Consider the following 16081-nt stretch of genomic DNA (forward strand, 5'->3'; position numbering starts at 1 on the left):
ATGTAGGTGTCAATGAAAAGCAGAAAGGACATCCGCGTGTCTGGACGTAGGAAATACAGAAATAGGACCTGTGCTGAGGGTTGCGTCTCAGACTCGCCCTTCACCCAAACCTATGTAAAATCATGGTCATGCACATTGGACCATAGACATAAATGGGCCAGTGCACTATCCATAAAAAAACAAACAAGCCCACTGATGAAACAGAAATGCATAGAGTTCGCCTTAAAATCAGTTGCAAAAGAAAGTATCCTGATTTGATCTTGAGCTTGCAGTGCAAGACTCCGTCATATTAACCCCATTGTGCCTGGAGTTAATCAGTAAGTACAGCTACGTCAGAAAGCCAAAATTCTGCTTTGGCTTTCAGTCATAGGGTGCAAGGGAACCACCTCAAATATGGGAGACACAGGAGATAAATGTGTATCTTATTATTCTACATCACGCATCATCCAATGCAAGTGGCAATGACTTCATCTCCATCGTGTTAGTCATAAGGCTGACTTAAATACCATGTGTAGGGGAAGACATTAAATCATGAGGGACTGAGTTGTGAACTATTAGATAAAATCCAGATTGTTGCCAAATGACCATTAACAAGCTGTTAGTTGCTGGCCATTATAGGAGATGTAGTTCATTGGGATTTTTTCCCACGTTCTCCCCAGAATAATGTCACCTCCTTTACTGTAATTACTTTTAAATTCCAACTGGGTGTTTTTCAGGATCGGGTTATCTTGTCTCTGCATCTTTTATTCATATCATCATTAGGATTTTATTAGCTTTATTGACAGTGCGTGGCAATTGCCTTTGCAAAGGAACAAGCACTTGGGATTTTCAAGCAGATACTGAAGTCAGTGTAATTAAGTCGGAGTCATCTGTGCTGCTGATCAGCGGGGTGCACATGGGGTAGCGGAAGGGATTACTTTGCAGCCTCCTTTAATGATGACCCAATCCTGGTGAATGGTGTAATTAGCTTAGGTGTATGTGCAGGAGATGCCCCGGGCTAGTGTGATGAGCCCGCCATGTTATATGGAAGGCTCTTCAGTAGCTCCCTTGCCTGCTGAGCTTTATATACCATCAGGACAATCTGTATGACTTGCTATCACACATTTGCACTCCACCTGGACAGAGATCATTCAGCCAATTAAAAGATTTAATGTCACGTCTAGTACCGAGGAGGAAATCTATAGAAAGACTTTTTCTTCGGGGTACAATCTGCACTATAATGTTTTTTTTTTTTCTTTTACAATGAATAGTTTTCTGACTTGAAGGAAAATGAAGAAGTTTCTGGCTCATTGACTGACACTACATAAATTTTAATGCTCCGCTATATAACGGCATATTATCATCATGTTCTAAGCTTATGTCCTGTGATTTTTAGCTACATTTATTAGATAGTGTCATAAGATCTACAAGGTACTTTCGAAAATCTATTAAAAACAATTTCTTTATATAAAATAAAATCTACAGCATTCAATTCAATAGTTTAGAGCCTTCAAACGTGGAGTGAAGAAAATGAAAAATTGACATCTTGCAGCGCAGCTCCTGCTTCCTTGTAATGTAGAAAATGTATCCGAAGGAATTGTAAAAAGGGTATGTTATTAAAAGATGCACTCAGGAAAGAGGCATTTATCAGATCAAGACCCCTGAACTCTATTCATAGTAATAGTCAATAAAAAAGCTGTAGTATTCAATTTATATGGCATTAAAACATAACCCCGAACTAAAACACCAACACTAACATAAAATGTGAATAAAACCATAAAGTTATGGAGGACTTTCCAGACTATGTCACCATGTCTATGTACCTGAGAGTAGCACAATGGTATTAACCAGTCTTAGCAGTTTTCTTCTCTGCAGGCTCACTTTGGGTGAAATAAGATCAGATAAGATAATCCTTTAATAGTCCCACCATGGGGAAATTCAGTGTATTACAGCAGCATGGATAATACAGTATTATATTCAAGAAAGAACACATGCAAGCTCATAGCAGATAGAAAAGATACTAGGAGTCATAGCAACTAAGAGGAAAAGAAGACTACATTTAGTTCTCTGTGCGGAGTGATCTTCACTTGGTCTAATGTTGATTTTACAGCCTGACCATGGTTGGGAGGAAGGATCTCCGATAGCGCTCCTTCTCAAACTTAGGATGAAGCAGTGTTACGGTTCTGTGTGTATATATAAAAATAATAATGAACACAACCAGAACCACTAAACTGCAGAGCACTGCGGCGAGGTCCACAAGCCCAGATGGGCAGCCGTATGTTTGAATATGAACCACCAGATAAACTGCGCTGGCAGTGATGTTGTGCGGCACAAATGTGAACAGGCTGCAACAGACTCTCTCCATTTAGCTTCACTGGGCGAGCGTTCCTATGTATAGCAGTTGTGTGAAGTCAAATGAAGCCTTGCAAGAAGCACCTGCTAATTACAGCAGGGGAACCAGGCCCTAGCATATGCTTCACTCTTCTGCAAAAGCAAGACTGCCAGGGGTTCACTTCACTCCTGGTCAGTCACACAAAAAACTCCTTAACCTGCTAGGAGCTACACAGCAGTTAGACAAGGAATAGGCTTACTGATTCCCACTGGCAGAGCCAAGGAATTCTAACTTGGTCCCTAGACAGCTCCTGCCATTGACTGGAACCTGGGCCTAACCTCCTGTCTCAAAGTACTTCTAGTCAAAGTGTGAGCAACGGGCGGGTGTCCGCTCACACTATTTAAAGGCTAGTCCCCGCCCAACAGGGGCGATGGCATGACATCACCGATCATGCTCGGTATGGCCAAAATGGGACTTAGCCTCTGAGCGGACCTAAAGTGTCTGAGCATGCTCAGTAGGGAGAAAATGGCACTTAGCCTCTGAGCGGCTCCAAAATGTCTGAGCATGCTCAGTGGGCCGAAAGCTGGAGTTAGACTCCAGACACCTCACTGCACAATGCCGAGGGTGAGGTTTGGATTGGCCCGCAGGTGGCGCTATGTGCTGTATGGGAAGCCTGCGGGACCCAATCCTAACAAGCAGTCGGTCACTGACAGTACTGCCCAGTGCTGTCACAGTCTCATACACGGGATGAGAGTTATTCTCCAGCATGGAGCTCACCACAAATAGAAAATGTACTAGAATTATATCTGTGTGCGTACCTCTTTCTTATTTGGCTCCTACTCCTGCCTCTCCCTCACCTCTCTAAAGACTTTTATGGCTACCTGTAATTTCATCTTTCTGTGAGCTGACAATCTGTCTTGGTAGAGCAAGATGGATTCAGCAGTTTTGGGAGCGGAACAGAGTAGTGGCAAAGTGGAGTCACAGTAAGGTGTGGTCTCATCTTGGTGGATTGCACAACTTGTGGATTGGACAGCTACAATGGTGTATATTAGTCTGAGAGATCTAAGCATAACAAACTTTAACCTCAAGTGGTAGTTAATGCCCCATTGAGTTTCTTGATAGTCTTGTAGATATTAAATATATAGTTAAGAAAAGTACCACATTTATTGATGTTGCACTTGCAAAGGTGAAGTGGAAATGATTGTGTCCCAATGCAAATTCTGTCACACGGTCCCCACATATAATGTGCTATGAATAACTTGTGTGTTATTACGCTCTAATGAGGTTTTTGGCCCAGGCCCAGTAGTGACTTCTGCTTTAGCACCCCTATAGCTACATCCCTGGTGGAGAAGAAACTGTATCTGAGGCTAACGCCCTACGGTACAATCCACAGCACTAAAGCTTGAGCGCTGTGGGAAAAATCGTGTCAGGAATGCATTTCGGTTCTTCCCACAGCGCTTTGAATAGAAAGTTTGTGGAGTTTTCCTCCGCAGACTTTCTGTTACAATTATATCTTTGGGAAAGCCGCCGGCGTTTTTGTAGATATAATCAACATGCTGCAATCCAAAAATGTGCCGGTCGGTTCCTAAAGCTGGACAGCACTTTCTATATTGCGTTTTATTGTTCTTGCTTATAGTGGCCTGAAGAAGACACCGCTAAAGCATCGAAACGCATAGCCACTCTCTGCCTGTCTTTTTGGAACCAATAAACGAATATTAATTTATTTAAATTTTGGTTTCCTCGGATTCCATCCAGTGGCTGTAACATCTCTGCCTGTTTCGGTTCATTTGCTTAGCATTTTTAGTTGCAGTGTGTGAACACGGCTCTAGTTCTGCGATTGAATTTGCACCACACCCGTCTTCTGCCCTTGTTGCCTCTGTCCATTAAGTGGTTAATTTTTGCCTTGCCCTGTGATTGACAGCCTGCCTTCCTATCAGGTTCTGGGCGGGTTCTTCCTCCCTATTTAGTCTTGGCTCACATTCACACTGGTGCTTGCTATTGCCTTGTGCATACTTGCTTTTTTCTGTTGCTGTTATTACTTGTATTCTAATCCTTGACCTCTGGCTTTCCCTACTGACTATTCTTTTGGACTTTGCTTTGGCTCTGCATTGCTCGACTGTTACTGAACCCTGACTAGCTGACCTCCCTTTGTTGTTGTTCATATTGTCTGCGTTTTGTGTATCACATATATAGGTAGGGATGGTCTTTGAGTTGCCGCCTATTACGTAGGATAGGGCCTGGCAATAGGAAGGGACAGTGGGGGGCTTCAGCTTAGGGCTCACTGTCTCTTGTGCCCTGCCCCAGGGTTTCCAGCAGCTACTGGGGAATTGCTGTCCTAGCAATTCCATAACAGTGGTGCTCCCATTCCATCCCGGTTTTTTGTTTTCTCTACTTCCATTGTCTCTCACCGCCCTCTGGGTGGGTGTCCGGGTAGGAGCTGACATTGAGCTATTTATCCTGATCTAGGACATTCATTGGGGCGCTGGGTCTTTTTCATTTTCTCCTAGATAGATAGTTGGATATATATTATGAACATAGGTATGTTATAGATAAACAACGTATACTGTATGACATGTTTCATTAATATATTTTTCATTCTGTGAAGGTGGAACCAGTTGGATCTGGCCATCGTGCTCCTATCTGTGATGGGAATCACTTTGGAAGAAATTGAAATCAATGCTGCTTTACCTATCAATCCCACCATTATCCGTATCATGAGAGTTCTACGCATTACTAGAGGTAATACAAATCTAAGGGAAACGGATTAATAGGATATAACAATGTGCTCATTTTCTTAATATAAGTCATTTTACTCTATAGTCTGACTATGCAAAATAATAGAAGACACAATAGTATTTGCTAATGGAACTGATCACATGCAATGTTCTTTCTGAAAGTCTCCTATTGTAACATTGTATTCTCAATTGTCTCCAATTTACAGTGTTAAAGCTGCTGAAAATGGCAACAGGGATGAGGGCGCTACTAGACACTGTCGTTCAAGCATTGCCGCAGGTAAAGAAAAGTCTCACTCCTCTACCTTGGCAGTTGTGATATCCGTATTTTTTGGTCACTGTGATGAATTATGCACTGAGCGATATTTTCTATCATTTACTTACCTCTTTACATTATTTATTGCTGGTTAGGCTGAATAAGGAGCTGCAGTATATCCTCTGAGTTAAAAATAATGATCCGCAAGAAGGTAAAACCTATAAGGCAAGGTCCAATTAGCTTGAGAGCGCAGATATAAAATAGTCTATCCAGACCCTTGTCTTAAATTTATCTCCTGTTTTTTTTCTGGATGAGTATGGTTGAACAGCCTCTTTATTCTTGAAGATAACATGTGTTACTGCCAGCCAAAGGCATTATCTTGAGTCCTCTGGGTACTTTAGTTAAATCTGAGTTTCCCATTCATTTGTGACAAGTGTATATTGGTGGATGGCGATCATTTCTCTCTTTAGATCTGACATTTTCTCTTGAGCTTATACAGGCTCCTTAGGGTATATTTGCTCGTAGCAGAGTTGTTGCGGTTCTTGTTTTTAAAACTCAGTATATTAACAAATCAGATACAAAACAACGGAAATCAAATAGAAATATATATATATATATATATATATATATATATATATTGTAAGCTGATGGCTGGTAAGATCATGGAGGGGGTGTACATCTCACCTAGACTACTCAGGTGGGCAAGATGAGAAAACTTCACAAAGAATGGTTCTTAAATAGAGATAAGCGAACACTAAAGTGTCCGATGTTCAAAATCTGATTCGAACACTGTTCGACTGTTCGAACGGATTTTGAACCCCATTATAGTCTATGGGGGGAAATGCTCGTTTCAGGGGTAGGCAACATTTGATAAAATCATGCTTACCAAGTCCACGATCGGGCTGGATTCTGCTTGAAGTCTTCTCCCGGGGCAGGGTCCCCGCGTCCTCTTCCGGGTGGAATTCACTCTGCCTAGGCATCCGGCCTAGGCAGAGCTGACTGCGCATGCGGGTGCGGCTCTGCTCAGGCCCGACGCCTGAGCAGAGCCGACTGCGCATGCGCGTGTATGCGTGTGCATGCCCACGCATGCGCAGTCAGCTCTGCCTAGGACGAATGTATAGCATTCTGCCAATCAACGCTGGTTCTGCATCGAACCTTAAACTTTGAACAGCTAGTAGTGTTCGATCGAGTACGAGTATTTTGAATACCGTAGTATTCGATCGAACACCTACTCGATCGAACACTACTCGCTCATCTCTATTCTTAAACATACTTTTGCTCCACCTTGCTTCCAGTTATCGGATGCCCTAAGATTAAGAGACCTTTCTGCTGCAGGAACCCTATTATCTCTTTGACTACATTATCATCAGGAAATCGTTGCTCACTCAGATATTTCTTCAGGTTACGAAAGAAGAGTAATACCTGGGAGCTGAGTCTGGACTATGGGGTGGTTGGTTAGACTCTATAAAGCCACATTTGCTAATAGCAGTTTGTGATTTGTGAGATATGGGATATGCACATTGTCATGAAGATGTGTTGCTACACTTGCCAATAACTATCCCTTGGCGTTCCTCTTTGATTGTCTTATATAATGCCTTCATTGTTGAAGACTAGGTGTCTCCAGTAATTGTTGTCTTGAGTGCCATGAATTCTAGTAATAAAACACCTCTGTATGCCAAAAAACTGTTACCATGACCTTTCCAGTTGACTGCTATACATTAAATTTCTTTGGCATTGTTCCATTGTATGGACTCTTGTTTGGTCTCAGGCCCATATTTCTTCACCCATAAGAACCCAAGAATTGAAGTCTCGCGGATTTTCTATAAGCATGTCTAAATTCCTTGGGCTAAATTTTCGCTGACTTGTTTTCTGCTCAGGCATCAACATTCAAGGCACCTAATGGGAACTGACCTTTGATATAATCCAATCATCATGAATGATACTGGAAACTGTGTCAACTGAAATTCCCAATTCATAAGCTGTAACACAAACTTTGACCTGTCAACCTTCTAAAATTGTTGCCCCAATTTATGGCATATTCCCAGTAAAGATGCTTTGACAGGTCACCTTGAATGGGGGTAATTTTTCAATTGATATCCTATCCCCATTTAAGCTGCTTGGCCCAAAACTTTACTGTGTAGTATGAAGGAAGATCATCCCCATTCTCAGCAATCATCCTTTCATTAATTTCTTTAGGCTTATTTTCTTCATCAAGCTTTTTTCATTTTTCATTTTTCACTCCCCGCCTACCCCATAACTTTTTTATTTTCCCATTCACAGAGCCATATTAGGGCTTTGCAGGACAAAGTGTTCTTCATAATAGTACCAATTAATTTTCTGTACAATGAACTGGAAAGCTGTAAAAAAATTCAGAATGTGGTGGAATTGGAAAAAAAGTGCATTTGTACGACTTTCATACGGGCTTTATTTTTATGGCATTCACTGTGCAGCCAAATTGAACAAATTTAACAAATTTATATAGTTTTATTTATGTTTTAACCACTTAAAAAATGCAAAACTGTGAATTGTCATATTCTAACATCGGTAACTTTTTTATATTTCCGATTACGGGAATGAATAAGGCATCTTTTTGGAGAATGTGTATTGCTCTGATCACTTTTTATTAAAAAAAAATTTATTCAAATTCTTATCAGAGTTGAAAGAGCGAAAAAATATTTTTTTTTCCACTACAGTATTTACAGCACAGGAAAAAATATTTTTTACAAATTTGTAGACCAAGCATTTTCGGACACAGGATTACCTAATTTGTATGTGTTTCATTGTATTTTTTAACTTTTATATGTATTCTAGGGAAAGGGGGGTAATTATTATTATTATTTTTATTTTATATACTGCCTTTAATACATCCCCTAGGGGCATTTCAAAATGCTGGCACTTCTATTACAGATTGTACAGAGCAGCCTGTAATAGAAGAAATGGCGTGCCAAGCCTGGGAGCCTTCCATAGGTTCCCATCTGTCCCCAAAAAATGGCCTCTGCGCTTCCAGGAAAATGGTCTCAAGCTGACCAAGGCGCTGGGAACCTTAATGCCCACAATCAGTGCAGTACTAATCTCATGCATTAACACCAGGTCCTTGTTGTAGATTACAGGTGAGACCCGACAGCTATGGCGGCCACTCAGCGCTCTGTTTTAGAAAATCTGCATTTCTTCTTACTGGTTAATCTTATAGTATATATACATGCATTGTGTTTTATATTAGATAGATAGATAGATAGATAGATAGATAGATAGATAGATAGATAGAATGAAAAGATACAATTTGTAACAAGGCCTATCCGTTTGTCAAAGAACTTGGATAATATACTTAATAACATTCAACCATGTAATAAATACAAAGAAGTTGCAGAATGGGTATAATAGAAACAACAAATCTACAATGCAAGGATATTAACATAACAAAATGGTATGACGGCGCATCTATAATAGTTACAATGACTTGGTTAATGCATTCAGCTATGTACCAATAACATAATAATGATGATGGTGCAAAATAGGAATACTAAACTGAATGTCACAATAGATGAATAACACTTTGATGTACATAGTTATTCATAGTATGGGAAATTGCTGTGAATAGTGATGTCACACAATAAGCATAATATCAAAGAAAAGGGAAATTTAATTTAGTGATGTCACAGCTAGTGATTAAGAGCTATAGTGATGTCATAGCAGCAGTCATAATAAAGGCATACTGCATACACTGTCAGAGTACAGAGGAAATACACACAGTGATGTCATAGTATGGAGGTTATAAAACAAAATGTGATCTCACAGTACAGGAGCAATGACGGCAGCTACAGATGTGTCCTCCCTAACCTTCCCTCTTGGCTGGACATATCCAGATATATGCGTCAGAAGCAGATTTTGTAAAAACTACATAAAATTTATATGTTGTCACCCAGTAGGGAGGGTGATTTTCAGCCTTTCAAGGCTTTTGTAAGTATGTTGTGATTCTGGATAGATAGATAGATAGATAGATAGATAGATAGATAGATAGATAGATAGATAGATAGATATGAAACAGATAAGTAGATTGCACTGTTGTATTACTACTGTATAATTTGTATTGACTCTACAAACAGTGACTGGAATTCTGTGTTAGTCTCTTTTGCTTTCTTGCTCTCTCATTGTCTTTCACTACTTCAGCTATGTCATCCTACTAGAGCTGCCACCTATTGGATCAATACTCCTCTTCATCTCCTATTGATTGCTTCCAATCAACAATAGTCTTCCCCCTTAGGGACCCAGCTTCCCCACACCAGCATAATTGACAATGAAAACTCCAGATGCATTTCATTTTAAGGAGTTGAGGATGACAGAAAGTGTAATGAGATTTATGTCATCATCCTGATGGATGAGTCCGAGCGAGCCTTATTCCTGTGAATTTTAGGCAGGTGATCATTAAGGAGAGAACAAGAAAAAGACAACAATGTTATTGATTTCAAATCAGATCAGCGCTCCTACATCAGACCAGCGCTTCTATATCAGATCCATGCTCCTACATCAGATCAGCGCTTCTATATCAGATCAGTGCTCCTACATCAGACCAGTGCTTCTACATCATACCAGGGCTCCTACATCAGATCAGCACTCCTACATCAGACCAGTGCTCCTACATCAGATCGGCGCTCCTACATCAGACCAGTGTTCCTACATCAGATCAGCGCTCCTACATCAGACCAGCACTTCTATATCAGATCCATGCTCCTACATCAGAACAGCGCTTCTATATCAGACCAGTGCTTCTACATCATACCAGTGCTCCTACGTCAGACCATTGCTCCTACATCAGACCCGTGCTCCTACATGAGATCAGCGCTCCTACATCAGACAAACTGTTCCTACATCAGATCGGCGCTCCTACATCAGACCAGCACTCCTACATCAGACCAGTGCTCCTACATCAGACCAGCGCTGCTACATCAGACCAGTGCTCCTACATCACATCATTTCTCCTACATCAGACCATTGCTCCTACATCAGACCCGTGCTCCTACATGAGATCAGCGCTCCTACATCAGACAAACTGTTCCTACATCAGATCAGTGCTCCTACATCAGACCAGCACTCCTACATCAGACCAGCACTCCTACATCAGACCAGTGCTCCTACATCAGATCAGTGCTCCTACATCAGATCAGTGTTCCTACATCAGATCCATGCTCCTACATCAGACCAGCACTCCTATATCAGACCAGCACTCGTATATCAGACCAGTGCTCCTACATCAGATCCGTGCACCTACATGAGATCAGCGCTCCTACATCAGATCAGCACTTCTATATCAGACCAGTGCTCCTACATCAGACCAGCACTCCTACATCAGACCAGCACTCCTATATCATATCTATGTTCCTACATCAGATCAGCGCTTCTACATCAGACCAGTGCTCCTACATCAGACCAGCGCTCCTACATCACATCATTTCTCCTACATGAGATCAGCGTTCTTACATCCGATCAGAGCTCCTACATCAGGCCCACTGATTTTTACTTCATATTCCTGCTCATGCATTAGACAAATCTCCTGAGGCCTTCAATATACACGCTGGTTTCGTTTACCAATTTATAGACCTATCTCCGCTGTTTCTCCTTCTGTCCTATTTACTATTTGCTGTCTCGTAGTCACTAATGGTCACTGAGGCCGCATGACTGTTTTCTCTATTCCCAGCAATGTCAGGGTCTATGGCAGATGATGATTTGCCTGTCTGACTACGTATTCAAGATGCTCCACAATATTGAAATATGTGATATGTCTGATTATTATCCGAGATCACACACGCCATGACAGATTTAGTCTTTCTCAGCCATGTTAAAGTTCCTGCCAACAGTGCAATCTAACAATCTGTAGTCAGCAATAAAATGTTATCACTCACATTACTCTTATTGACAATTACAGGGAAACCATCATGTTGGGAATGATCTGTGGCCAGCATGCCATAGAGTAGGAAAAGTTCAGCAGATTGATATATAGTGTTATGGGAAAAGATTCACAATAACCTGTCATTCATTCAAGTTTCTGTTTATTATGTGTTTAAGTCTATTGGGCAGTGCATAGAAATAGTTGTCATGGTGTTCATTTTTGTTATTTTACATAAAACTTTCAATAAAAAGTTGAATTTGAAAAAAAAAAAAAAAAGAGATCCTGGTAAACCCCATTGACTTATAAGGGGGCCATCAAGTTACTGCTGATTTTAAGACAGATCCTTGTTACAGATCACAAGGTTACTTTATCTTTAAATATAGATATGTTCACAAAAAGCATACATAAAAAATTCCAAATTTTCTTTTCTTACTGTGTTGCGAGTTCATGTGTTCTCATGCTGGTTTTTGTTCTGCTTGTTTCAGGTGGGGAACCTAGGTCTGCTCTTCATGCTTCTCTTCTTTATCTATGCAGCTCTGGGGGTAGAGCTGTTTGGGAAACTTGGTGAGTAATTTAAAGAAATATTGGACGAATTTATTAAGACTGGACATTTCTACGCCAGTCTTACATAATTCATACCCCACTGGCACGAGATGTGTCTGAATTATTAAGGGGCTCTGACCTCTTAATAATTTTTGTGTATTTTGAAAGGTCCCATGTAGGGTTGAGCGATTAGGATCGGGAAAGATTGGATCCCGATCAGCGATCAAGCATATTTCACGATCACGATTGGCTGGAAAATGATCGAAAATCAGGTTTTAAAAATGATCCTGAAATCTCAAGATCAGCTCAATCTTACTCCATAAACATAAAGCAACTAGGGTTGAGCAATTGAGATCAGGAAAGATCAGATCCCGATCAGCGATCGAGCAAATATCACAATCGGGATCGGCTGGAAAATGATCAAAAATCAGATTTTAAAAACGATCCTGAAATCTCAAGATCGGCTCAACCCCACTCGATAAACATAAAGTAAGTAAGGTTGAGCGATCAGGATCGGGAAAGATCTGATCCGATCGGTGATCGAGCAAATTTCACGATCGGGATCGGCTGGAAAATTATCGAAAATCGGATTTTAAAAACGATCCTGAATTCTCAAGATCGGCTCAACCCTAGTCCCGTGCACCAGGTTTGAAATCTAGTCCAGTCAGGGACTGACATAGATTTAAGGTATAACTCACTCCAGTTATTGGTGTCAATTATACTAATCCATTGGGCTGAGATATCACTGCCCTGGCCCACCTTGATCTCAGAAATGCTCAGCCCACTTTTGTAAAAAAGTGTTGAACAGGATTGAATATGAAGAATATGGCTCATTTTTGGCACAGTTTTTGTGCAGCCATGCACCAAAAAAGTGCCACTTTTGATCCAGAAAACTGAAATCCCTATTTAAGTAAATACCTCCCCCACCCATTGTATAGAAGCATAAGTCAGGGGTTATCAAACTCAAGAGTAATATGCACACCTTGACATTCTTAATACAGTCTGCAATGATGATCACCCATGTGAAGGAATGAGTCGACATGCTACTTTTGAGAACTTTGGGATGGCTTTCTTGACTCTTTTCCAAGTTTCTACAGGAGATAACTGGAATGGAATAATGAAGGTAATGCACATCTACCTTTGTCTAGTATATTTTCTCATAATATTTTAGCTGCCTACATAAACTTTGAGCAGGTGTATTTTATATGGAAAATATATTGGAGGATGAATGATAAATGGTATATGGACCTACATAGCTCTGTAATATGGAGCCCATAAATTCCTTTGAACCTGTACTGTATGACTCTGTAGAAATCCTGAAGGGACAAAACATTTAGTACTGGTTATCCTGCTCCTTCTAGGAGCCCCTGTATGCACGGAAACTTGCCCACAAGTTTACCTGAAGGGGTACTATGGAGGATCTTAAAGAGGTATTAACATCTTATAGTATTATGACACATCCATATTATATACCATAAATATATATATATATATATATATATATATATATATATATATATATATTCTGATAGAAACCAATCCCATCTGTAGTGCATGTATCTTTCTTTGGAATTTGCTTGAAACTAAAAAGCAATGAATGTAAAAAGCCATAATGGGTGCTACCTCTTCATTTACAGTGACTGTTCCTCCAGGTGGGATGGGGAGTCAAGGGATCCGTATTTCTTAGATAGGTGTTAGCCCAAGAGTAGGTATCACAAATATAGCTACAGCATATACAGATGTAGCAGAGTTTTAAATCACACTTAAATCATTAACAACACTGCGGCACCGTGTGTTAGCATGATCTTTTCAAAGACTTCCCATTGGCTTTTGTTGTCTTCTGTGATGATATCATGATGCAGCAAGACATCATACTTCAGAAAGTCAAGTTCTCTGCTACATCTGTACTGTGGATATGTTATAAATGTCTAAGAATATATTCACATGGTGGAACTTGCCTTTGATTTTGAGGCAGATTCCGCTTCAAAATCAGCATTAAACCCTTCTCTCAGTCTGCTTCCTATTCTTTTCAATGGCAGACAAAGGTCAAAGCAGGACACTGAAAAAATAAGCATCTTGCTTGATCTTGTGAGGGATTATATTCCTGATTCATCCGCAGCATCCACGGTGCGACCTCTCTGCTGATTAGCCCCATTCATCTGAGCCTGATCGGCGGGTGAAAGCTGCCACAGGGGCGGAGGGGTGGAAAGGGAAGAGGAACATAAGATGGAAATCTGCTTCAATTCTTCTTCATTTTCCATCAAGTGAATGTACCTTTTGATGTGAAGTGTTGCACAGTCTACATTGAAAAGCCTGAGCAAGAGATACTTGGTAAATACAGAGCAAGAGATACTTGATAGATCCAGAGCAAGAGATACTTGGTATATCCAGAGCAAGAGATACTTGTTAGATCCTGAGCAAGAGATACTTGGTATATCCAGAGTAAGAGATACTTGTTAGATTCAGAGTAAGAGATACTTGGTAGATCCAGAGCAAGACATACTCGATAGATCCAGAGCAAGAGATACTTGGTAAATCCAGAGCAAGAGACACTTTGTAGATCCAGAGCAAGAGACACTTGGTAGATTCAGAGCAAGAGATACTTGGTAGATCCAGAGCAGGAGATACTTGGTATATCCAGAGTAAGAGATACTTGGTAGATCCAGAGCAAGAGATACTTGTTAGATTCAGAGTAAGAGATACTTGGTAGATCCAGAGCAAGACATACTCGATAGATCCAGAGCAAGAGATACTTGGTAAATCCAGAGCAAGAGACACTTTGTAGATCCAGAGCAAGAGACACTTGGTAGATTCAGAGCAAGAGATACTTGGTAGATCCAAAGCAAGAGATACTTGGTAGATCCAGAGCAAGAGATACTTGGTAGATCTAGAGCAAGAGATACTTGGTAGATCCAGAGCAAGAGATACTTGATAGATCCAGAGCAAGAGATACTTGTTAGATTCAGAGCAAGAGATACTTGGTAGATCCAGAGCAAGACATACTTGATAGATCCAGAGCAAGAGAAAATTGGTAGATCCAGAGCAAGTGACACTTTGTAGATCCAGAGCAAGAGACACTTGGTAGATTCAGAGCAAGAGATACTTGGTAGATCCAGAAGAAGAGATACTTTGCAGCTACTTTCTGCACATAGATCGGATTCCATTCTTTTCTTTCTTTACTGATTAAAGACACATAATATCAAATGAGTAAAAAAGTTATGACTGTATGTAAATAGTTATAAACCCGGCAGTAAAATATCGTACACTGTTGTCAGCAATGAATGATTGATATATTTGTCAGAATGAATCACTAGGAATCTCATATATTCCTTCTGATCTGCAAACAGGATACTCTACGTGACTGTACCAATGATGACCGCAGCTGCTTGAGCAACCTACAATTCATCTCTCCTCTGTACTTTGTAAGCTTTGTGCTCACAGCTCAGTTTGTTCTAATAAATGTGGTGGTTGCAGTATTAATGAAGCACCTGGATGACAGCAATAAAGAAGCCCAGGAGGACGCAGAGCTGGACGCTGAGATTGAAATGGAGTTAGCTCATGGCCTTTGTTCTCAAACATCACCTGTTTCTGCTCTTGATAATGGAGGACGGGGAGGAAGACCAGCTACAGAGGGACATCGTAACTTGAGGTGCTTTTCTCCAGCTCAGGTAAACGGTGAACCGTGAAATATTACCAGTCGGCGCTTATGTGGTGTGGATTGGGTGCAGATTATCAGTATAAAAAATGTACATTGGAGACGACACAGTGCATGTAAAATGGCATATTAAAAATCCCATTCAAGGATAAACTGTCAATTTGCATATCTGCGCCAAGTATAATCTGAGCAGATTTCTCCATTTTTTTTTTCAATTAGATATGGAAAGTCTACATCTGAGCCCATATGCAAAAAGCATATGTGTCCTAAGGGTATATTCGCAAACTGCATATTTGCTGACAAAATTTCAGTCACTTTCTATGCATCTGTATATTTTTTTTAAGACACCCATGCAAATGTTCCAGAAACAGATGCTGGAACAAATATTTAGTCATTGAAATTTCTGCAAAACTGCCACATGAACATCATTACTTAGTATTCATGTGTTTTACATATGTTCTAAATATAAGAAATATAGATACAAACATATTTTTTTTAGCTGGAGACCATTCTACATAGACATAAGGAGCTGTAGCGACAGAAAAAGTTCTGCACTCAAAAATTGTGATCGTGTTATTAAACTGTTATTAAGCGATATTCACAAAGCTGTGGAGAATAATGGCTATAAAACACAGAGGAAACCGGCCATTTTTTTACGGCCCATCTGGGACATGTTTTTACCGATTTCAGTCGATTGAGA

The 16081-nt window shown here is 40.4% G+C and overlaps 1 protein-coding gene across 2 annotated transcripts in view; it reads left to right on the top strand.

The window, feature by feature from the left end:
• CACNA1I (calcium voltage-gated channel subunit alpha1 I) overlaps positions 1-16081 on the top strand; it is a 269848-nt gene that overhangs the window by 216612 nt on the left and 37155 nt on the right. For both annotated transcript variants that reach the window (XM_075286787.1, XM_075286788.1), the window contains 5 exons: positions 4917-5050; positions 5253-5323; positions 11669-11747; positions 12728-12849; positions 15074-15394. In XM_075286787.1, coding sequence (XP_075142888.1) covers positions 4917-5050; positions 5253-5323; positions 11669-11747; positions 12728-12849; positions 15074-15394 — 727 coding nt within the window. The remainder of the gene's footprint in view (positions 1-4916; positions 5051-5252; positions 5324-11668; positions 11748-12727; positions 12850-15073; positions 15395-16081) is intronic.

The sequence above is a fragment of the Leptodactylus fuscus genome, chromosome 9, assembly GCF_031893055.1.
Source record: "Leptodactylus fuscus isolate aLepFus1 chromosome 9, aLepFus1.hap2, whole genome shotgun sequence".
NCBI lineage: Eukaryota > Metazoa > Chordata > Amphibia > Anura > Leptodactylidae > Leptodactylus > Leptodactylus fuscus.